The sequence below is a fragment of the Sus scrofa genome, chromosome 3, assembly GCF_000003025.6.
Source record: "Sus scrofa isolate TJ Tabasco breed Duroc chromosome 3, Sscrofa11.1, whole genome shotgun sequence".
Lineage (NCBI taxonomy): Eukaryota > Metazoa > Chordata > Mammalia > Artiodactyla > Suidae > Sus > Sus scrofa.
Genome location: NC_010445.4, coordinates 47,803,414 through 47,827,879, shown reverse-complemented (window position 1 = coordinate 47,827,879; position 24,466 = coordinate 47,803,414). Strand labels below are relative to the sequence as shown.

At 49.2% G+C, this 24,466-nt stretch overlaps 1 protein-coding gene across 6 annotated transcripts; it reads left to right on the top strand.

Annotated features, from left to right (window-relative positions):
- LOC100623541 (sulfotransferase 1C2) lies at nucleotides 3,681-20,050 on the top strand. Of its 6 annotated transcripts, none has more exons than XM_013995891.2 (9): nucleotides 3,681-3,894; nucleotides 11,397-11,440; nucleotides 13,372-13,548; nucleotides 13,867-13,992; nucleotides 14,911-15,008; nucleotides 15,500-15,626; nucleotides 16,022-16,116; nucleotides 16,276-16,456; nucleotides 18,235-20,050. In XM_013995891.2, exons 3-9 carry the CDS (start codon nucleotides 13,398-13,400, stop codon nucleotides 18,345-18,347), a joined length of 891 nt encoding a protein of 296 aa, XP_013851345.1. In that variant the 5' UTR covers nucleotides 3,681-3,894; nucleotides 11,397-11,440; nucleotides 13,372-13,397; the 3' UTR covers nucleotides 18,348-20,050. The 6 variants fall into 6 exon arrangements, with proteins under 6 accessions (XP_013851345.1, XP_013851348.1, XP_013851347.1 ...); XM_013995890.2 differs by lacking the exon at nucleotides 3,681-3,894 and adding an exon at nucleotides 7,743-7,803; XM_003354701.4 differs by lacking the exon at nucleotides 3,681-3,894 and adding an exon at nucleotides 9,715-9,856.

The following is a 24,466-nucleotide window of genomic DNA, read 5'->3' as shown; positions in this document are numbered from 1 at the left end:
CATGTTCATTGCAGCACTATTCACAATAGCCAGGACATGGAAACAACCCAAATGTCCATCGACAGAGGATTGGATTCGGAAGATGTGATATAGATACACAATGGAATACTACTCAGCCATAAAAAAGGATGACATCATGCCATTTGCAGCAACATGGATGGAACTAGAGAATCTCATCCTGAGTGAAATGAGCCAGAAAGACAAAGACAAATACCATATGATAGCACTTATAACTGGAATCTAATATTCAGCACAAATGAACATCTCCTCAAAAGAGAAAATCATGGACTTGGAGAAGAGACTTGTGGTTGCCTGATGGGAGGGGGAGGGAGTGGGAGGGATCGGGAGCTTGGGGCTTATCAGACACAACCTAGAATAGATTTACAAGGAGATCCCGCTGAATAGCATTGAGAACTATGTCTAGATACTCATGTTGCAACAGAAGAAAGGGTGGGGGAAAAAACTGTAATTGCAATGTATACATCTAAGGATAACCTGACCCCCTTGCTGTACAGTGGGAAAATAAAATAAAATAAATAAAATAAATAAAAGAATCCAGTGCTGCCACAAGCTACCTCATAGATCACAGATGAGGCTCAGATCCTGTGTTGCTGTGGCTGTGGCCTGTAGCTGCAGCTGCAGTTCCACCCCTAGCCTGGGAACCTCCATATGCCACAGGTGCCACTGTAAAAAGAAAAATAAAAAAGTCACTGATACTGAAATCTTGGGGGAAGCTGTATCCGTGATTGAGTCTTGGTCCATTTCCTGATGTTTTAAAAGAAGAAACACTGCCTTTTACCTCAGAAGGTACATTTAGTTGGCAATGTTAATCTTCCTGAGGGAACAATTGAATTTTTTTTAATTATTGTTTTATTGTTTTTATATACCTATCTTATTTGAATATTTAGTAATATTCACATCTTATATACCGTATAATACAGTTTTGCTTACCTATAAGAATTTTAAATTTTTTTCCTTATGGAATAGTCTGGCTAAAATATGCTGTAACACATCATTCTTAAGAGTAAGAGCTGACTCAGTTCCCACTGTAGCTCAGTGTAAATGAATCTGACTAGTATCCATGAGGATGCAGGTTGGATCCCTGGCCTTGCTGAGTGGGTTAAGGATCCGATGTTGCTGTGAGCTGTGGTGTAGGTCGCAGGCAAGGCTTGAATCTGGCGTTGCTGTGGCTGTGGTGTAGGCCAGCAGCTGCAGCTCCGATTGGGAACTTCCATATGCCATATGCCATGGGTGCGGCCCTAAAATTTTTTTTTAAAAAAAGGGGGTAAGAGCTGATTGAATACATTAGATTCAATGGATTTGATTAGACATTTCTCCAAAGAATATGCACAAATGGCCAAGAAGCCCTTGGAAAGATGCTCAACATCATTAGCTCTCAGGGAGAGGCAGATCAAAACCACTTTCTACCCACTGGGAAAGGCTGTGATTAAAAAAAAGACAGATAATACAAAGCATGGTGAGGAGGTGGAGAAACTGGAACACTCCCAGCCTCCTGAGAGGACGTCAACTGGTGCCACCGCTTAAGAACATAGTTTGCCAGTTGCTCAAAATTTAGAGTCACCATTTGACTAAAAATTCCACTCTTGGGTAGATTCCCAGGAGAAATGAAACAGATGTGTTCCCACAGAAACGTGTACCCAAATGTTCATAACCATAGAAAGGTGGAAACAACCCAGATGTCCATGAACTGATGAGTGGGGGTGAAGACATATGGTGGACTCATGAGATGAAATATTACTCAGCCATGCAAAGAAATAAAGTTCTCATACATGCTACAACATGGATGAACCTTGAGAAGATCGTGAAACGGAAATTATAAGGATGAGGATATTGTCAGTCACACATGTGGTATGTGGTATGACAGCCACATGTGGTAGGATTCCACCTTTAGAACAGAAAGGAGAGTAGTGGCTCCCTGGGGGAGGTGGAGATGGTACCTAAGGCCAGGGGATTTCTTTGGCGAGATGATGAAAATATCCGAAGCTTGATGGTGGCACACTGAAACCACTGACTTTTGTGGTGAGTCATGTCCAAGTTAAGTTGGTACAAAAAAAAAGAGAGAGAGAGAGAGCAGTGGTGTGAAGACTTGAGGATGATGGCTGGTCACCTGTCATCAGAGAGATAGCAAAGGACCCAAGGTACAGGTCGGAGGAAGGCTTCTGTTACAAGTTCAGAGTCTTCTCTTTACTCAATACACCAGCGCAGGCAGATCCTCACTGCCTGCTTTAGTAAATACATTTTACAGGACCACAGCTTTGCCTGCTGGTTGAGTACCATCCTTGGCTGCTTTCACGCTGCTGTGGCAGAGATGAGTGGCTGCACAGACACTGCATTATGGGAAAATCCTGAAAAATTCACAAGTCTTTCTTCACAGAGAATGTTTGCCAACATCTGCTGTATGGAGGGTGAAGCCTTTGAAGGTTTTTAGGAAAGTAAATTTGATGGGGAAACAAGGAGGTCACGCCTGCTTCCCACAGCCCCCAGAATCCCCCCCCCGCCCCCAGGTCCTTGGCAGAGCTGTCACCCACTGTGGAGCAGTCACTTACTGCAGAGCTGTCACCCACTGCATAGTGGTCACCCTCTGCAGAGCAGTCACCCACCCCAGAGCTGTCACCCTCTGCAGAGCTGTCACCCACTGCAGACCAGTCACCCTCTGCAGAGCGGTCGCCCTCTGCAAAGCTGTCACCCACTGCAGAGCAGTCACCCTCTGCTTGACCTTACTAGGGTCCTTTGCCTAATTTGTAATTGGGTTGTTTGGTTTTTCTGCTATTAATTTGTGTGGGGGCCCTTTGGTTTTAAGACTTCATATATATATCTTGGATTTCTGGAGCCAAGATTCCAGATATCATGCAAAGCTCTCATTTCTTTGTTTTCTCAGTGCCCAGTAGGACACCTGGTGATCAGCGAATGAATGAATGAATGAATGAACGGTGGTAGTCCCTAGTCCACTAAGGGATCTCAATACCTCTTTTTGTTCCCCCTTTTTTCTTTTTTTTTTTTTTAATGTGACTTTTACTCTATTTTATTATTTATTTATTTATTTTGCTTTTTAGGGCCGCCCCCAAGGCGTATGGAATTTCCCAGGCTAGGGGTCAAATCAGAGCTACAGCTGCTGGCCTACACCACAGCCATAGCAATGCCGGATCCGAGCCACATCTGCAACATACACCACAGCTTATGGCAACACCTGATCCTTAACCCACCAAGTAAGGCCAGGGATCGAAACTGCATCCTCGTGGATATTAGTTGGGTTCATTTCCACTGCACCAGACGGGAACTCCAGCCCTCTTTAGTTTCTGAGCAGAGATGAACTGGGTGCCCTCTGACTGCTTAGAGACTCTCCACCACCCCACCCCCAACCCTGTCCTCTCCAGCTCTTTGCAGCTTTCCAAACCCTTACTGTGATGCCAGGAACAAATATTTAAGCTAACAGGCATCCCCAGCAGCCCCTTACATCTCCCCAAAACTGGACAAGATGCCCATCTTCTCACTTCAGTCCAAGGTTGATGGCCTCTCTACTCTGCGGTCACCTGCCCTCCACCTGGAAATGAACCACCCAGTGTGCACTTGTCCACGAGGACAGGAAGCCCTGGTTCTGTACCAGGTGTGGGCAGCACTATCAAAAGTAAACTGTTTAGTCAGAGGGCTGGTAGGAGGAAACCAGAAACGAGTCCTCTGGTGAGGAAGCTGCAACCAGGCGCGGCTGCAGCAGCACCAAGAACGTGGCCACGCGCTTGGGCGAAGGAGCCCCAGGTGATCAGACCTCAGGCTGCCTACCTCCCAGCTGGAGTTCAGTCAGTCTGCGGGGATCTTCAAGTCTCCCTCAGCCAAACCCACATCCGGTCCCCAGCCTCTTTGCCGGACAACCCAACTGTGAGTGGTCTTAAAAACACAGAGAGGATGGGCTTGCGGTTCATCTTTAGTTAGTCCTTTACGTGGGATGGATTAAAACACTGACAATACAATGTCATTAATTTTGAAGGGTGGAGGTGGGATTGTTAGCCCATAAAAGGCAAGAACAAGGTGACCTTGACTAATGAAAGAAATGTTTTTTTACTTTTATTTTCGTCCTGGTGTATTGACATATAACTGATACATTACATGGTGTAAGTTTAAGATATAGAGCTGTGTTGCAATACACATTGCAAAATGATCACCACCACAGCATTACAAAATTACCACTGCATTTTATGGTGAGAACATGATATACTTTCAAATGTTGCTATATACATTGTTACATACATTTTTGTTATAGCTATAGTCACATGACTGTGCATTAAATCCTCCGAACTTGTTCATCTTCTAACTGAAGTCCGCACCCTTGACCAACAGCTCCCCATCTCCCCCACCCTCAGACCCTGGCAACCACCATGCTAGTCTTTGCTTCTCTGAGTTGGTCATTTCTTAAGATTCTGCATGAAGGGAAGCCACACAGTATTTGTCTTTCTCTACCTGACTTACCTTGCTTCACATGATGCCCTCAAGGTTCATCCATGATGTTGCTATGTGTGTGTATGTGTCTGTCTGTGTGTATGTGTCTGTCTGTGTGTGTGTGTGTCTGTGTGTGTGTGTGTGTGTGCCTGTGTATCCCTGCGTGTGTGTGTGTCCATCTGTCTGTATGTGTTTGGGTATCTGTGGGTGTCTGTATGTGTGTGAGCGCCTTTGTGCATGTATCTATCTGTATATCTGTATATCTGTATGTATCTGTGCGTGTCTGTGTGTGTGTCTGTGTGTGTATCTGTGTGTATCTGAGTGTGTGTCTATGTGTGTGTCTGTGCCTTTGTGTGTGTGTGTGTCTGTGTGTGTGTGTCTATGTGTGTGCCTTTGTATGTGTGTCTGTGTGTGCCTTTGTATGTGTGTCTGTGTGTGTGTTTGTGTACATCAAGGGGAGAAAGAGATTCACACACTATCTTCTTTACCCATTCATCTGTCTATGCACACTTAGCACTTAGGTTGTTTCCATGTCTTGGCTACTGTGAATGATGCTGCAATAAACACAGGGGTGGGAGTTCCCATCATGGGGTGGCAGTAAAGAACCTAACCAGTACCCATGAGGATTCATGTTCAAGCCCTGGCCTCACTCAGTGGGTGGAGGATCTGGTGTTACCATGAGCTGTGGTGTAGGTGGCAGACACAGCTCGGATCCTGTGTTGCTGTGGCTGTGGTGTAGGCCGGTAGCTCTAGCTCTGATTCAACCCCTAGCCTGAGAACCTCCAAATGCTGAGGGTGAGGCCCTAAAAAAAAAGAAAAAAAAAAAACCGTGGGGATGCAGATGGCGCCTCAATATCCTTTTTTAATTCCTTCTGTATCTATACCCAAAAGGAAATGGCTGGGTCATAGGGTAGTTCGTTTTTGAGTTTCTGGAGGAAACTCCATACTGTTTTCCTCAGTAACCACACCAGTTTATGTCACCACCAACAGTCCCCTTCTCTCCCCAGTCTCACCAATGTTTGTTACTTGTGGTCGATTTGATAATAGCCATCCTGACAGGTATGAGATTTTGATTTGCATTTTCCTGATGATTAGCGATATTGAGCATCTTTTCGCATTCTTGTTGGCTTTGGTACATCTTCTTTGGAAATACTTCTGTTCAGATCTTCTGTAAGAGAAGTGCGAGGTTTATTTATTTATTTATTTATTTTGCTTTTTAGGGCCATACCCAGGGCACATGGAGGTTCCAACACTAGAGGTCGAATCAGAGCTACAGCTGCCGGCTGACACCACAGCCACAGCAGCACAGGATCTGAGCCGCGTCTGCGACCTACACCACAGCTCACGGCAATGCCAGGTCCCTGACCCACTGAGCAAGGCCAGGAATCAAACCTGTATCCTTATGGATGCTAGCTGGATTCATTTCCACTGCGCCACGATGGGAACGCCAATAAATGCATTTTTTTTAATGATTCTGCACTCTACGATCAAATTATGCTTTAATCTTAACACATCATACAACAAGGATGCAGAAACAATGTTTCTAGAGGGTCAGGTGGATTCTAACTGTTCACCAACGGGGCCCAGGGTGCCCTCCAACATTGGAGAGGGTTTGGGGGCAGCCAATGATGTGGGGTTCAGCCTTCCATGCAGCTCTCCCAGTGGTTAGAGATACAGAGTCTCACTGAAATGTTGTTTTGTCATATACGCTGTCACGTATTCTGCTTTTGCTCAACTGTCTGATGTCATTATGTGTGTAAAACATTACCTAGCGATTTGAGAAATCCTGAAAGCAAGTTGGTCCCATCCCAAGATCTGCAGGGCTCTTGGTCACGTGGCCTTTCTCTGCCCAAAAGGGCACACTTTTCGTCACGGATCAGGTGACAGCAGGACACAGAAGCCTGTGCACGAGTCCTCAGTTAAAAATCAACTCTGCTCCAGAGTATCGTTCAGAAGTTTGAAACGTGGAAGACATTTTCTCATGAAAACATGTTCCCGGAGTTTCCACTGTGGCACAGCAGGTTAAGGATCCAGGTCGCTTCAGCTCAGGTCCCTGCTGAGATGCAGGTTCAATCCCTGGCCCAGGAACTTCCACATGCCTCTGGTGTGGCCAAAAAAAAAAAAAAAAAAAAAAATGAAAAAGAAAGAAAGTGGGTTTTCAAGACCAGGACAAAAGCCTACAGCTAACTCATAAAGTAGCTGAAATACCATGCATTCTAAAAGAATCAAAGGAAAAACACATTCTAGTTATTAAATTAAAGAGATAATTACATTTGTCTTGAACATCAGCGCCTTAGGAAAAGAACCCACTTAGGTGGAGGCACTGGTAGGTGGAGTTGAAAACTTTTGTGTAAATTTTGAAAGAGCTTCTGCATATTTTTTCAGAGCTATCAGAATCGATATTCACGGGCTATGGGAGTTCCCTGGTGGCCTAGCAGTTAAGCATTCGACGTTGGTCAATGGTGTGGCTCAGGTTGGATCCCTGGCCTGGGAAATTCCATATGCTGTGAGTGCAGAAGAAAGAAAGAGAGAGACAGAAGGAAGGAAGGAAAGAAGGAAAGAAACATAGGAGATGAAAGAAGTGACCAGAGCAGGCAGCTTTTACACGTGTTAAGCAAAGAAACAACACATTTGTGAAGAACCAGCAAGATAAAGGGCTTGGGCTCCGGGTAAATTGGTGAGGAATCACTAGTTTTGTTGTGGTTGTTGTTGTTTTGCTTTTTAGGGTTGAACCCCCGGCATATGGAAGTTCCCAGGCTAGGGGTTGAACTGGATCTGCAGCTGCTGACCTATACCACAGTCACAATAACGCCAGATCCCCAACCCACTGAGCGAGGCCAAGGATTGAACCCACATCCTCATGGACACTAGTCAGGTTTGTTTCCACTGAGCCACGTCAGGAACTCCCTCACCAGGTTTTTGTTTACAACCTTCGCAGCCCTGAATCTCCATCTCTGGTGATGAGGGGGTCCTTCTACCTCATCGTCCAGGGAGGCACCTTCACAGGTGAGATTTCTCTCCTGTTTTCAGGGAGACAAAGGGAGTCAAGCTGTCCTTTTCCATCGGCTGTTTCCTAAGTAACTTTATTTCAAAATGATCAATGTGCCAAGGTGGCAGGTTCTGGGCCAGCCGCCCTGCGCGCCTCACAGCCAAGCTCCAGATGACCCCTTGGGGAAGGCCCCCCTCCCCCCAGGCTCTCCCTGCAGAGGGCCCCAGCGCCCCAATTTGGGGAAATTTGAGCCTTGGCAACTGCCGTCCAGGAGCACATGGCCTCCTTGGAAGACGCCCTCTGTGCTCACTGACCCTTGGTCCGCCAGCCTTTGGGCTGCGGGGTTTCAGCTGGAACTGAAGGTAAGAATAGGGCCTAAAAGAAATCCTTAACTAACCGATTTACTTTTTCATCTTCACTTTAGTAATGTAGGAGTGGCTGTGGTGACAGGGCTGATGCGCTCAGGCCAGGAGGTACTTTACCTGGAGGACACCAGCCTCCTGGTACTGGGACCTAGAAATCAGGACTCCAGGGAAAAGGCTCCCTAGGATGACAGTCCTCCCTCCCTACCCCTCCCCGAAAGCCCCCTCCCTCCCTCCCACCCTTTTCCCCCAGGGCCCCCTCCCCCTCCTCCACAGCCCCCTCCCTGCTTGCTCCCCCCGCTCCTCCCCCCTCCCCCGGGTGCTCTGCCCCTTGACCATGACTTCCAGCAAGGGCTCTCTCTCATCCAGCCGCTGTGGGACATTTGCTGGGACTGCAGGGGGGATGGGGGTGTGAGCTGTGTAAACATAGAACCACAGGACGGTGGGGTGGGAACCAGAACTAACCCACAAAATGCTACAGGATCCCATGGAAGCAGCCATTGTTTCTGCCCTTGGAGCCAGGGCCTGCCTGACCTAGAAGCATGAAAAGACATCCAGCTGGGAGCTCAAGGGCCAACTCCTATGCCCCTGTGGCTATGAAGGAACAGCTCTTCCCCTGTTTCTCTCTTCCTGCACCTCTCAGAACTCAGGGGATTTCTGTGACCAGAAGTGGGGAGGCAGGCTCTACGTTAGGCAGCTTCTCAGACTGTCCTGCATGGCTCGGAGGGTCCATCAATCAGCCCTGCCCAACACCATCCCCTGGAGGTGTCTGACCCCATGGGCCAAGGGCTCAGTCTTGCAGCCCCTGCTTCAAGAGGCCAGGTTGTCACAGACCCCTCCTCGGGTTCTATTAATTTCTGGGATGGCTCACAGAACTTAGGAAAGATGACCAGTCTGTATAAAAGGACTCAGCTGGGGACAGCCCTGCGGGAGAGAGGCGCAGGCTGGGCCTGGGGGAGGGCTCAGCACCCTGCTCCACCGGCCCACCCTCCCCCCAGCCTCCACATGGGCGCCACCCCCAAGCTCTCTGAACCCCAGACGTGGGGACTTCTCTGGACACTTCGTCCTAGGCTGGTTGATTGAACCATTGTGCACTGGTGATTTGATTCAGCCCCCAGCCCCTCTCCAGGGGTTGAGGGAGGGGCTTCCAGCCCTGAAAGCTCATGGCTGGTTCCCCAATAAGGAGGGGTTCCAAGTGTCACCTCATTATTATAAACTCAAACGTGCTCTAGAGGGGTTGGTTATGAGTAACAGGACACCTCCCCCTCCCACCCACTCTGAAAGTATTTCAAGAACCAAGGGCAAAAAACCAGTATTGTAACTGCCCCAGTTACTCTGATAACCTAGGAAATTACAGGGGTCTGGGGAGCTGTGAGCCAAGTATGGTGAACAAAGACTGAATATAGATTTTTTTATAAATCACAGTATTACAGGCCCCCCCTCCCCCGCAAGGGGCTTGGGGGGAAGGCAGGTGATGGGGCCCTCCCCCTCCTCCTCCCCCTGCCCAGTTCCCTCTACAGGCAGGGTCGACCACACAGAGCAGCCCAGGGCAACCCCTGAAGCACCAGTTTGGGCGCTCCTCTTCCTCCACCGGCCCCTGAACGTGCCCGTCAGGATCCTGACCCCTCACTCTGTCCAGCCAGGCTGACCCTTAAGGGCTTGCGGGCCCAGTGCCCAAAGCTGACCCAGGGCGGCTGGTGCACAAGGCATCCTTGTCTACAGGCCCCGCCCACCTGGACCTCAGACCTTCCGCTCCACCCCCTGCTCGACTGGGCTAACATCGCTAACGCCGCTCCCCTCCCCCTTCCCAGTGAGGACCTGGGACGTCTCCCTGCACCCACAGGAAATGCAGACATGCAAACTCGACCTTTGCCCCCAGCCACCCACACCCACACCCCACCCACCAGGTTATCACTAGGTTCTGTGGGCTCCATCTCCTAAACCTGCTTACTTCTCTGGGCAGCAGCCCACACCCCAAGTGGCACCTGCTCCTCCCTCTCCCCTGGCTCCGCCCCCACCACTGTGAGATCCCTGGTGACCCGCTGCCCTTCGGGTAAGTCATGCTCCTGCGAAGCCCTGGGACACCTTCCCGCCTGGTCTCCAGCCCCATTTCTAGTCTTGCTGCATGCAGCTCTGAGCTCCAAACCTCTGTTCACAGAGCACACTTGGCTCGCTCCTGCTGCTGAGAGGTTCCAGCCCCTCCCACACCACCCCTACATTCCATATTCTTTTGGGTTTCTTTTTGTTTGTTTGGGCTGCACCTGAAGCATACAAAAATTACCCGGCCAGGACTCCACCCTGCACCACAGCAGCTACGGGAGCCACTGCAGTGACACCAGTTCCTTAACCCACTAGGCCACCAGGGAACTCCTAGATTCCATATTATTAATTCACTTCTTTTTTATTAAAATATAGTTGCTTTACAATGTTGCACCAATTTGTGCTGTACAGCAGAGTGACCCAGTCATACATAATATACATTTCCTTTCTTATGAGAAAGGAATCTTCCGTCATGTTTTTTCCCAAGAGATTGGACGTAGTTCCCTGTGCTATACAGTAGGACCTCCTTGCTTATCCATTCCCAACGCAATAGTTTGCATCTACTAACCCCAAACTCCCGGTTGGTCCGTCCCTCTCCATCCCCCGCCCCTTGGCAACCACAAGTCTGCTCTCCATGTCTGTGAGTCTATTTTGTAAATAGGTTCATTTGTGCCATATTTTAGATTCCACGTAGAAGGGATATCACATGGTATTTGTCTTTCTCTTTCTGAGTTCCTTCACAGCATGAGACTCCCTAGTTGTATCCATAGTTAATTCACTTTTAAAAATTTTTTATTTTATTGAAGTATAGTTGATTTACAATTAAATTAAATTTAATTTAAATTTAACTTAAATTTGTTAATTTCAGGTGTACAGCAAAGTGATTCAGTTATACATATATATTATTTTTCAGATTCTTTTCCTTTATAGGGTTATTATAAAATATTGAGTAGAGTTCCCTGTGCTATACAGTAGGTCCTTGGTTATCTATTTTATGTACAGTACTGTGTATATGCTAATCCCAACCTCCTAATTTACCCCTTTGGTAACCGCATGTTTGTTTTCCAGGTCTGTGAGCCTCTTTCTGTCTTATAAATAAGTTCCTTTGTATCTTTTTTTAGATCTCACATATAAGTGCTATCATATGATGTTTGTCTTTCTAGTTAATTTGCTTTTTGAAATTGCTAAATATGGGGAGTTCCCATCGTGGCGCAGTGGTTGGCGAATCCGACTAGGAACCATGAGGTTGTGGGTTCGGTCCCTGGCCTTGCTCAGTGGGTTAAAGATCCGGCATTGCCGTGAGCTGTGGTGTAGGTTGCAGACGCGGCTCGGATCCTGCATTGCTATGGCTCTGGCGTAGGCCAGCGACTACAGCTCCGATTGGACCCCTAGCCTGGGAACCTCCATATGCCGCGGGAGTGGCCCTAGTAAAGGCAAAAAGACAAAAAAAAAAAAAAAAAAAAAAGATTTTGCTCTTTTAGTTTTTGTTGTTGTTTTTAATCTATAGGTTCCTCTTCATCTTTTTTTTTTTTTTTTTTTAACTTCCCTTGCAGGTCATTTGAAGATAGTATATTCTTGTCCTGCAGACATTCACAAGGTCTGTATTTTGCTAACTGCTTCCCCGTGGGGTGTTTTAACATTGTGCCCTGTTCTCTGCATTTTCTGTAAATTGGTGCTTGGATTCCAGGGCTTAGTCAGAATTGGGTTCAGTGTCGGGCAGATCCGCTTCGTTGGGTAACAAGTGCCACGCCAAGCATCTTTCTTTCCACAAAGCTAGGAGCCATGAATGTTAAATACCTGAATTCTGTCACCATTTAGGGCTGCAGAAGACTTCCCAGTTCTATAATTTATGTTTGCTGGAATAATTCTACAAAGAGACACTTCTTTTATCTGCATTCAGCATTACAGTTCATATAGGAAAGTCAAGATGAACCATTTATTCTTTTCCACCATTTACCAGTTTTCCTAACAAACAGTAGGTTTCTAAGCTCCACTCAGAGGTATCAGCCCACTCAGGATGACCTCACAACACACCACCGACTTGAGGGGCTTAAACAGAGGAAATGCATTTTCTCAAAGCCCAGGGGGGCTGGAGGCCAAGGGTGGGTGGGCCTCCTCTCTCTTGAGGCCTCTCTCCTGGGCACAAAGGCCAAGTACTCGCCTGGCTGGCACTCACTTGCCAGTGACCATTTCTGCCACATTGTCTGGAAGACTTCCAGCTCTAACATTCTATGCAAGAGTTAAAATGGGTGGATGCCCATAAGGCTCTCAACCCAGCACAGGCAGACTTAGGTGTTGGGTAACTGTTAGGTTTCAGCTATGATCGGTAGAAATGTCTGTGCACCCACATTATCCTGTGGTCACCATGCTCACTCCTTCTGCCTTCCTCGATTTGCGCATTCAAAAGTCACCCTGTAGAACAACGAAAAACCAACAACCTGATTCAAAAATGGACAAAGGGAGTTCCCATCGTGGCTCAGCAGAAACAAATCTGACTAGTATCCATGAGGACGCAGGTTCGATTCCTGGCCTCACCCAGTGGGTTAAGGATCCAGCGTTGCCATGAGCAATGGTGTAGGTCACATATGTGGCTCGGATTCTGCGTTGCTGTGGCTGTGGTGTAGTAGGCTGGCATCTGCAGCTCCGATTCAACCCCTAGCCTGAGAACCTCCATATGCTATGGATTCAGCCCTAAAAAGACCAAAAAAAAAAAAAAATGGACAAAGGATTTAAGTAGCCATCTGCTGAAGGGCCTACACAAAGATTCTCAGCATCACCAGTCATTGGGGCAGTGACACTCAAAAGCACTACTAAATGTCACCTCATACCCACCCTATGATAAAATGTTTTAAACAACAGAAAATAACAAGTGTGGATGAGGAATTGAACAAATTAGAACCCTTATGTGCCACTGGTGGGAATGTAAAATGGTGCCACCACTGAGGCAACTGGTAGAGCAAGTTCCCAAAATATTAAACATTGAATTACGATACGGTCCAGCAATCCCACTTCCATGTGTTTACCCAAAAGAATGGAAAGCAGGGTCTTGAAGAGAGATTTGCACACATATCTCAGCATATTCACAACAGCCAAAAGCTGGAAGCCACCCAAGTGTGCCTGGACGGAATGGGTAACATATGGCCAATTTACACAGGAACCGTTATTCACCCTCAAAAAAAGAAGGAAATTCTGACACCTGCTACAACGAGGATGAACCTGGAGGACACTATGCTGCGTGAAATAAGCCAGTCCCCAAGGATTCCATTTTATGAGGTCCCTAGAGGCGTTGTTATGTTCATAGAGACAGAAGTGGGTGGTGGGGACAGGGCTGGAGGAGCGGAGTGAGTGTTTAACAGGCTGTTTCTTTTTGGAAAAGCGAGACGTTCTGGAGATGGATGTTGGTGATGGTTGCACAATAACTTGATGTTACTGAATTGTTAACTGAAAAAATGGCTAAAATGGTCAGTTCTGTGCTATGTATACTTTGCCACAATTTTAAATAAGATCTCCTGTGTTCTCTGCCCATAGGAACTCCCCTCCTGTCCTGGGAGACCATGGCCCTGGCAACCGCAGCGGGGACACGGCCACCCCTGAGGGAGGTGGCAGGGGTTCCTCTGCCTGCCACCACCGTGGACAACTGGAGCCAGATCCAGGGCTTCGAGGCCCAGCCGGATGACCTCCTCATCTGCACCTATCCCAAGTCAGGTGGCTGTGGGCCCGGTCAGCAGGGCTGCCCATGTCACAGAACCCCTGACAGGATGTTGGCACCTTTGAGGGGCCCTGCTCCAGAGGAAGCCTGGACCCCTGCGTCTTTGGGGAAGCACTATGGCTTCGGAGGCACAACCTGCTGGGCTCTGGGCTCCCCTCTCCCTAGAGATCCCCTGACTCCTCCCCCGTGGGTGTCTGTCCTCACAGCCAGCAGGATCCTGGCCCAAATGCCAGTCAGTCTACACAGGCCAGTGGGGGACGTGGGGGGGGGTCATCTAACATGCTTCTGCTTTCATACCTCCGTCTGGGCGGCAGGGACCACGTGGATCCAAGAGATTGTGGACATGATCGAGCAGGGTGGGGACGTGGAGAGGTGCCAGCGGGTCACCATCCAGCACCGCCACCCCTTCCTAGAGTGGGCACGGCCACCCCAGCCTTCTGGTGAGAGCCCCCCCTCACTGCTCTGATCCCTTCTTTTTCTTTTATTAAGACTTTACTTTGGGGGGAGTTTCCTTCATGGAACCACTAGGATCCATGAGGATGCAGGTTTGATCCCTGGCCTTGCTCAGTGGGTTAAGAATCCCACATTGCTGTGGCTGTGTAGGCTGGCAGCTGCAGCTCTAATTTGACCCCAAGACTGGGAACCTCCATATGCTGTGGGTTCAGACCTAAAAGGAAAAAAAAAAAAAAAACTTACTTTTTGGAGCAGTGTTAGCTTTTCAACAAGATGAAGAGGGAGGAGCAGAGTGTCCCCCCATCCCTGCTCCCACGCACACCCAGTCCCCCCCTTACCAAGAGCCACGTCCCCAGGGCTGCACATTGGTCAGACCAGGGAACATGCACTGACCCATCATCTCCCAGTGTCCAGGGTCCCCCTTAGGGCTCCATCCTTGGGCCATGCATCTGGTTGTAGATGCTGCACAAGGACCCGTGTCCAGCCTCACAGACATCATAGGGGCCTCTAGAGGACGTGCCCCTTGACTCTGCCCCCCACCCCCCACCTCAGAGTGACAGGAGGAGCACACAGAGCAGGAGCCCAGTCAGTGTCTGAAGGGAGGGCAGGAATCAGGCCATCAGGCACCCAGAAGGGCTGGCTGGGGCGGGGCCCGTGAGCTATCCCAGCTCTGCCACAATGACACACCCCCCATCCTCAAACTGACCGCACACAGCCTCTCAGCCCCCTGCAGCTCTCAGCTGTGTGCGTCCATGTGCAGGTAATACCCAGGCTCCCATCGCGAAGTCCCCCATGTCTAGGGCCAGGCAGGGAAGGATGGGGCAGGGCAGCCTGCACAGAGCCTGGACAAAAGGTCCCAGGCAGTACTTACTTACAGAGGCCTGTCCTCTCAACCCACTTGGAAGGTGTGGACAGAGCCGCAGCGATGCCCTCTCCACGGGTGCTAAGGACCCACCTTCCCACCCAGCTGCTGCCTCCGTCCTTCTGGGAAAACAACTGCAAGGTAACCAACATCTCCAGACGCCCCCCACCCCACCATGCTTCCCGACCTGAGTCCTGAGAACTCATGTGCAACAAGAGAGCATGTCGTACAAGACGGGAGGCAAAGGCCAGCCTGAATTTGGGGACAGAGGGAGAGACGTGGGGAGGCAGTGACTACGTGGGGGGATGGGGAGAGGATGCTGACAGAGGTTGCTGGCATTGGGGAAACTCCTGGCACAGAGCAGAGGGTGTTGCCAAAATCGCAACGGTCTCTGTACACCGATGCCAAGTAGAAGCTTGAAGGCAGAGTTGGAGGAGACAGAAGAAGTAGCTTTAGGAGTTCCCGCTGTGGCTCAGCGGGTTAAGAACCTGACCTAGTATCCGTGAGGATGCGGGTTCCATCCCTGGCCTCACTCAGTGGGTTAAGGATCTGGCGTTGCCATGAGCTGTGGTGTGGGTTGCAGATGTGGCTCGAATCCAGTGCCATCTTTATCCCCCCTCTTCGTACCCCAGTTCCTCTATGTCGCCCGAAATGCCAAGGACTGTATGGTGTCCTACTTCCACTTCCAAAGGATGAACCAGACCCTCCCTGACCCAGGCACCTGGGAGGAGTACTTTGAAACCTCAGTCAGCGGAAAAGGTAGGGAGATCCCCACCTCTGCGTCCCCATGGCACCAGGCTTGGCCTGGGCACCACGCACACAGACTCCCAGGGCTCCCTCGGCCTCCCACAGCCACAGCAAACATCCCCACCTGACTCAGAAGCCTTTATTCCGGGTCACCTGACCCCAAAGGGCTTCTGTCCTGACACCGGGGCATCTGTGACTGCACGTCATAAACCAAGGCCACATTGGCACTCATGTTGGGAGAGGTTCCCCCCAAGGCTGCCTCGTTCCACTTCACCCTCCAAAACAAGCAGACCAGGACTCTCAGGGTATATCCAACACGTGACTTTTTGTCTCTCCCAACACGCCAAGTAAATAACCCCTCTTGGATTTTGATCCCACATCACCTGAGTGTGTCATATGTCTTCCAGTGGCCTGGGGCTCCTGGTTTGAGCACGTGAAAGGCTGGTGGGAGATAAGAAAGAAATTCCAGGTCCTCTTCCTCTTCTATGAGGACATCAAGAGGGTGAGTGGAGGCCATGCAGGTAGAGGACTGCGTGCCCCCAGGCGCCTGGGGACCCGCAAGCTGTGTCCAGGCTAACATCTGTGAGGGACGCCCTGGGGAATTTAAGTGCATCCTTTGGACACCCTCCTCCCTCCAATGCGATGTTCCCCCTCACCACAGAACCCGAAGCAGGAAATTCAGAAGGTGATGCAGTTCATGGGAAAGAACCTGGATGGACCCGTGCTGGACAGAATCGTCCAGGAGACGTCGTTTGAGAAGATGAAGGCAAATCCCATGACAAACCATTCCTCGGCGCCCAAGTGGATCCTGGACCAGTCTATCTCCCCCTTCATGAGAAAAGGTTGGTGGGCAGCAAATTCAAGGGCAACCAAACACTCAGGGTGCCTGGGAGCTTGGCATCTGCCACTGGGCACAAAGGCATTAGGTTTCATCAGCTCCAGGACAGCACGTCTGGGCTGGGCATCGAGTCCGCTGCTCATCAGGGTGGACCTTGATGTCCCAGGGGAGAGAGTCCTTGTGAGGACTGGTGCAGCCTGGGGCCCCTGGGTCCAAGGTTGGGGCAGGCAGCAGCAGGCTCTGGCTCTTTGCTCTAAGGTTCCATCCCTTCCAGGATGAGGGCCTCTCTCTAATGCCCAGCTTCCTGCCTGTTACCTTCTTCCAAATTTATAGCTTCTGCTCATCACCGGGCTGCTTGTGGGCCAGGATCATGATTTTCAGTACAACCACTGCTGGAATGGCCCCCTACTCTATGATTTCTTAGCTCCAATTCCCAAGAAGAATTCAAATTGGCTCAGCTAATGTTTTTTGTTTGTTTGTTTTAATGATTTTTATTTTTTCCATCATAGCTGGTTTACAGTGTTCTGTCAATTTTCTACTGTACAGCAAAGTGACCCAGTCATACATACATTTAAACATTCTTTTTCTCACATTCTCCTTCATCATGTTCCATCACAAGTGACTAGATAGAGTTCCCAGTGCTGTACAGCAGGATCTCATTGCTTATCCATTCCAAAGGCAATAGTTTGCATCTATTAACCCCAGATTCACAGTCCATCCCCCTCCCTCCTGCTCCAGCTTTGCAATTTAAAAAGTAATATAAGGAGTTGCCTTGGGGCTCATTGGGTTAAGGATCTGGCTTGTCTCTATGGCAACTCGGATTCTCTCCCTGGTTCAGGAACTCCCACATGCCGCTAGAAAAAAAAATTATTTTCATCATTACTGTTTGGTGAAAAATATATCTCATTCATATTTTTCCAAAGGTCTTTTTTCATTGAGATGGAACTTACATGCGGTGAACCGAAGTGTGCACTTCAACTGCTTTTGCTGAATGGATTCACCCACATAACCAGCACCCTAATCAAGAAGTTGAACATTTGCTTCACCCCAGAAAGTTCCTTCTCCTGCCCCTTTTCAGTCCATCACTGACCCTCAAGGCAACCACTGTGCTCATTTCTTTTTCTTTTTTTTTTTTTTTTTTAGGGTCACTCCTGCAGCATATGTAGGTTCCCAGGCTAGGGGTCGAATCAGAGCTACAGCTGCCAGCCTACACCACAGCCACAGCAACGTGGGATCCTAGCCTTGTCTGTGACCTACACCACAGCTCATGGCAATGCTGGATTGCTGACCCACTGAGTGAGGCCGGGGATCGAACTAATGTCCTCATGGATACTAGTCGGGTTCATTTCCACTGAGCCATGACAGGAACACCCCCACTATGTTTATTTCTGTCACTACCCTGTGGGCCTGTGGTCTGACTCCCCACTGATGAAATCAGACAGGACATTACTCCTTGTGTCTTCTTTCACTCAGTGGACATTTGGAGGCTCTGCCACGTGGTCAAAAGCTGGCCCTTTCTTCTCTGTGGTCAGCCTCTGTGTAAACTGACCTCTGGTGGGGCCAGACTGCCAGCACCTTTGAGTGGACAGTCACTGATCAGGAGCCCAGCCCCCTGCACAGCACCCCCGCGCCCCAGGCCACATCTCAGCCCAGTGGGTGGAGGACAGGTGTTCCCAGAGGATGTGGGGTGAGGCTGGTGCAACCTCGACATGAACCCCCACTCTTCACTCAAGCCCCCGAGACGCCCAACCACTAACACTCATCTGAGCTTTCCCCTTCTAGGAACCGTGGGGGATTGGAAAAACCACTTCACTGTGGCTCAGAAGGAGAGGTTTGATGAAATCTACAAGCAAAAGATGGAAGGAACCTCAATCCACTTCTGCACGGAACTGTGAGCAAGACAAAGATGCCGCAATGAGGGTGGAGCCCCATCCTTCAGCCCCCACCAGGGAGTCTGGGGAAGGGTTGTCCTACAGCATCTCTGTGATTAGTTAACAGTAGGCACCAACTTCACCTCTAAAACAGATCACACCTAGTGCTCACTTTCCCAACCATTCTTTCCAAAGCAAGAAAGGAGATGGCTTAATAAACTAGGTGAAAGACCAGACTTGAATACTGCAAAGATTTTTAAAATCTCTTTTATTTCTGAAAGTGCATCCTAGTTCTCTAATCCGTAACCTAACAATACCTGGAATGTCAGTATGAAAATGTTAGTTTATATCTCTAATAAGAATATGAAATTTCCAGGAGTTCTCTTGTGGCACAGCAGATTAAGGATCCAGCGTTGTCACTGCAGCAGCTCGGGTCATGCCACGGTGTAGGTTCATTCTCTGGCCCAGGAACTTCCATGAGTCCTGGGCTTGCCCCCCACCCCCTCACCCTCCCCCCAAAAAGGAATATGCAGTTTCTGACATCTGTCAGCCAGGTCACAAATTTCCAACTTTTAGTCCCAACTACTGTCATTCCAAAGCTGAGAGCTGTAGGAGAGTTTGTTGGGCGACCCAGTGATAATGGTGATTACAGGTACATAAGCTTCCGATTAGCACTTTCTACTACATGAAAAAGTTGTCTGAATCCCCTAAAGATGGCAATTTTAGACCGTAACTTTTTTGCTGTTTGGTTCTGCATCTTACTCACCTTTGTAGAAATTAACTGAGAGAACGCCGAGCCACCTTCATTAACATTCACAAATGCAGCTCCTCCTCCTTATTTCCAGGGCAAGGCTGTGACCCTTCAGAATTCTTCAAGCTCCCTTCAGGTACAGTCAGTTAACTGGCAGTATTTAATTTTTTTTTTTTTTTTTTTTTTTTTTTTTGTCTTTTTAGGGCCACACCCATGGCACATGGAGGTTCCCAGGCTAGGTGTCGAATTGGAGCTATAATTGTCGGCCTACACCAGAGCCACAGCAACGCCAGATCCAAGCAGCGTCTGCAACCTACACTACAGCTCATGACAATGCCGGATCCTTAACCCACTGAATGAGGCCAGGGATCAAACCCGAAACCTCATGGTTCCTGGTCGGATTCGTTTCCGCTGCGCCACGACAGGAACTCCTGTAGTATTTAAATATTTCTGTGTTTAAACTTCAGACTAAACAGTGATAGGCAGTTGTTGTAAAGACAAAGAAGCAGAAAGTGTGTCTTCACTTTTGCCAATCATGTGACTCCTTGGCCTTTTCATTTGTATTCAGAGTTTGGTGAAATTTAAGAGCGTGAACCATGATGTATAAAATGTTTGTTCACGCAGAAACCAGTTTACTGATTTTGAATAATAACTTGAAAATTAACATTTACTCTCTTCTTTATTGATCAGTTATTTGTTTTAAAACTCGAGGGTGAATCAGGAAAACGAAACGTTACATCTGTGGTGTGATTTAGTCAGTGTCTGAACTGTACTTTTTATAGATGTTTTCATTTTACATGATTTTCGTATTTCTGGAATGAATCTATATACAAAGTTGAATAGAAATTTCACTGACTTTACTGACCATTATTTTTTCTACTCATGATTAATACTGAAAATAATTCTGTTGTATATGGGAGGAAAGTGGTGAAAATAAAAATGATTTGCTCCAGAGGCAGATAAATGGTGAAACTCACAAAGTGCATTGTGGTTTGTTTGTTGATTTAAACTCTTTCCTATTCCTTGCCAGCTAGGAACCAAGCATACTGCCTTCCAGTCTCAGTGTATCACAGGGTTTTAAGTCTAACACTGTGAGATCAGGTGGTTTTTTTAAAACACCGACAATTCACCTCTTCATCCAGTTTTCCAACAACCCCACAGACATCGCACACCGACTGGACCTTCTAACCGAGATGGGAATTGAAAGCAGCCTTGCTGGCAAAGCAGCATTTGCAATTTGGCCAGCTCTCAGCTGCTGTCTCAGAGAGGGGTCACAGGAGCAGAAATAACAACCACCCCCCCAGGATTTGGTGTTTAAGCAATGAGTTGGTATGAGGTCAAGGCAAGCCCTCTGCCCGTGGCTCATATTTGTCAGTAGCTGAAGGAATGATTTTTAAGAAGCTGTTTCTTCTGGGAAAGACTTTCCATCCACCCTACTCAGAACTGGACATCAGCTATATGTTGGAAGCCTCAGGATGCAGGAGACACAACAGAGACCCACTGCTTCCCCAGGGTCTGGGGTCTGCAGTCAGGACAAGGAGAACCTACATGCATGAGATTCTTTAGACACTTGGCTGACGGGCTGTGTTTGGGGCTTGAGGGGTCAGCTTCCCAGGCATAGACAGGAGGAGGAGATGGGCAGAGGGAAGCATCGCCTGTTGCCTGTTGAGATAGAAGAACTGTGAGCAGGGTGCCAACAGAGAGAGGCAGGTCCTGACCTCTGCCAGGCGCTCTTGATTATCCTCGGACAAAGAGAGCCACTGGAGACGCTAGGAAAGAAGGGGACCCATGGACCAGCGTTTCAGCACGTGCTCTGTGGGTACAGGGGACAGGATGGAGAAGGGGAGGGGAGGGGCGGGGACTTCAGGTGGACACAGAGGCTTTGGGGGTCCAGGAGGAGGCTGACCTCCCCCCTCAGGCTTGCCAACAAAGTTGGGAGGTTACCTTGAAGGTTGATCTGTAGGACAAAGCTCCAGGTAGAATTTCTGTCCGTTTTCACTGCACAGCCCTGTGAACCTCAGCAGAATGTTGGGGGTGGGGGGGAGGTCAGGATGATCAAGCTCAGATCAGGATGCAATGCGTTCAGGAAAGTGTGGTGCAAGGGTGTCAACAGAGGCTGTCAGGACCACTCCGCCTTCAGCCACACCCACCCCGAATACCACGTGTCCCCAGAGAGCCAGATAACTGTTGCTCTGCTCTGACTAGGGGGCGCCTGGGGGCCGAGGGGGCCACTCAGCCAGCCTGGCCTCTTCCGCCTCCTCACAGTACAAGCTGACAGATCATTTGGAAATGGGGACAGTGATGACAAACTGGGTTCATGATGAGTGACCCTGGTTCAGGAAACAAAAAAGGAGTCTCAGACACGTTCCTGCCCCACCGAGAACTTGAACTTTCTGGGACCCAAACCAAACCCAAGGACACCGGCCTTTCTTAAAAGACACACACCAGCTGCCACCTGTGGTCTCAAGGCTGTCCCTCTTGGAAGTGTGCAACCACTTCAGACCCCAACCCACCCCGTCCTTGCCTAACCAGTCTCTTCATTGCCAACTGCTCCAACCCTAGTTCCTGACAAACAGCTCGTGTAATTAAGTGTGGCCTCGAGGGGTTGCCTTTACGAGCCTCTCCCACTTTGTCATCCACGGGAACACAATTCAAGCGCTTCCTGGATCTGTGTCTCCCAGTCCTAACAAACCCCAAAGAAAAGCCTGTGCCTCCCACCTGCCAAGGGAACACCTCACCAGATTTCAAACCAAAGAACACCAGGAAGAACCGCGCCAGGTACGATGACAATTAATCCATATTACATGAAGCCCTGAGACAGTGTCCAGCTCAGAAACATGCAGAGTCCCTTGTTTCCTGTTGTTTCGCTATAATTGGATCAGTAGTCAGGGGAGTTGAATTCACACCATCACTCATGGGTTAATGTGGGCAAAGCCTGGTTGAAGGAGAAAATGAAGCAGGCTGAGTCCTTGGATCTAATGACAAAAGAGGACAAAGAGGAAAAAGGACCCAGGCTTGAGCAGTGGCCCTGTAGTCCATCAGGAACTCAGTATCGACATGCAGGAAACATTATTCTGTTTCCTGAACAAAGAAGGAAAATTGCTGGACTTTTGCAAACCAGGAAGAAGAGCTCAGAGGTGTTCCCTGAGCCCGAGCCAGGCTTCTGCTGGATCTGCCAGAGGCCCCATGCACCACAGCTCCTGGGGGATGGGCTCTCGTTTGCAGACTTACGGTGACACAGGTGGATTTTCTTCTCTCCACCTTGCTTCACCCACCCTTGTAGATCATCACCATGGCCTGAACAGCCCAGCATCCTGCCGAGGCTTTGCAGAATGGCTGCAGCCACTGACCTGGAATCTGTAGTCAGCCTCGGGAGGAGAGGCTGTGAACAGGAAGGCTGGGTGGGCAGAGCCCTTGGGTCTCAGCAAATTCTCTTTCAGGAGAAGAAAAGCTGCAAGAACAATCCAGTCCTAAAGCTGGCTCCAACCACAACCCCCGACCCGCCATCCTGACCGGGAGCCTTCTGGCACCAGCTTGTAGGCAAATCAGCCCAGGCCCAGGTCTCCCCTCAACACACACAGGTTCCTGGTGCGGACACCTAACAGGTGAGGGAAGGACAGGCAAGCACTCAACAACTTCTGTCCCCTGCCCCCAGGAAGGACACAGCACACATATCAGTGAAGCGGGATGCTCACCCGAGCTGCCCTGCAGCAGCAGGGGCGGCAAGGACTCCTCGGCCCTTAAGCAGGGCCAGCAGGTTGAACCACAGTGGCCTCTGGACATGCAAAAATAACAGTGTCCTTCCTGCTGGAGCAGCCTTCAGAGGCCAGAGATACACAACTGCTTGGCAGCCTCTTGGGTCTCGCGTGGCCTTTCTTCTCACCTTGTTCTCAGAGACAATTGCTTCCTGCTTTATTAGCTCCGAGCACCCGCCAATCACATAAAACCAGTTTTATCCCATGCATGCCCTCCTTGGCTCAAGAACCAGTGGTTAACTTGTTCAATTCCCGGGAAAGGGTCTGTCGATCTTTGGTGCAGACACATACTGCCTAGCATTGGCTTATAAAAATATCTGCACCTGGACGTTTTCACTGCTCTAGTTCCTCCAAGTTCAAAAACTCAGAAACCATGGCTGTCCACCTCTGTGGTTTATGTCATTCAGAGCATTCGCCCTTCTTAGCAGCTAAAATAAATGTGCCAGGACATACCAATTAGGTAAGAGAACATTCCTGATGGCATGGGTCAAAGATCTTTCTGGTGAGGGGGCATCTGGAACCCAGGATGAAGAAGATGCTATGGGAAAGGGGAAGTTCAGAGCTGCCCAGAGAAACTGCTCTGTTGAATGAACGTGGCGGACACGAAAGAGGAGATCATGGGCTGTACGACAACCCCCAGGTGAGGTTCATGGCAGGGAGGCACTTCTTCATGGGGACAGAAGTCACCCTCCCCTGGCCCGGTTGGTCATGAGGCACTGACGGGGAAGGAGCCAAGTGGTGGAGACAGACATTCCATGTCTAGAGCTGGTGGCGGGCACATGAGTGTACGTGTAAGTGGAAATTCATCAGGATGCCAGCTGAAGGTTAATCACAACTTGAGGTTTTAAAAAGGTGACAGAGTTCCCGTCGTGGCTCAGTGGTTAATGAATCCAACTAGGAACCATGAGGTTGCAGGTTTGATCCCTGGCCTTGCTCAGTGGGTTAAGGATCCGGCATTGCCGTGAGCTGTGGTGTAGCTTGCAGACGCGGCTCATATCTGGCATTACTATGGCTCTGGCAAAAGCCGGCTACAGCTCCAATTTGACCCCTAGCCAGGGAACCTCTATATGCCGCGGAAGAGGCCCAAGAAATCACACAAAGACAAAAAAATTTAAAAATTAAAAGGTGACAGTCCAGGCTTCCTGTTGTGGCTCAGTGGTTAACAAACCCAACTAGTATCCATGAGGACATTAGTTCGATCCCTGGCCTTGCTCAGTGGGTTAAGGATCCCTCGTTGCCGTGAGCTGTGGTGTAGGTCACAGAAAAGGCTCAGATCCCACGTTACTGTGGCTGTGGTGTAGGCCGGCAGCTATAGCTCTGATTAGACCCCTAGCCTGGGAACCTCCATATGCCACAGGTGCAGCCCTAAAAAGACAAAAGACAAAAAAAATTTTTTTTTAAATAAAAAGGTGACAGTCGTCAGATACTGCAGCCTAACTAATCTCAATCTCAGATACCACCAGAGCCTTAAGAGTTAGTTCAGCCACAGAAGTGGGGGTGGCATTCCCAGTAGGACGGTCCTAGCGGGTGACATCCACAGTACTTCCAACAAGGGACCCGGTTCTGCTCGGTCTTGGGGGCGGGGGTGGGGGGGCTGGTTTCTGCAAATTCGCAAGCACCAGATCTCGAAGACTCTG

Excerpts from the sequence above, each read along its gene's own strand:
- LOC100623541 (XM_013995894.2), top strand. The coding sequence starts at position 13,398 with ATGGCCCTGGCAACCGCAGCGGGGACACGGCCACCCCTGAGGGAGGTG. Across the intron at positions 15,009-15,499 it reads TCTGGGAAAACAACTGCAAG|TTCCTCTATGTCGCCCGAAA; the intron begins GTAACCAACATC and ends TTCGTACCCCAG. Across the intron at positions 15,627-16,021 it reads AACCTCAGTCAGCGGAAAAG|TGGCCTGGGGCTCCTGGTTT; the intron begins GTAGGGAGATCC and ends TATGTCTTCCAG.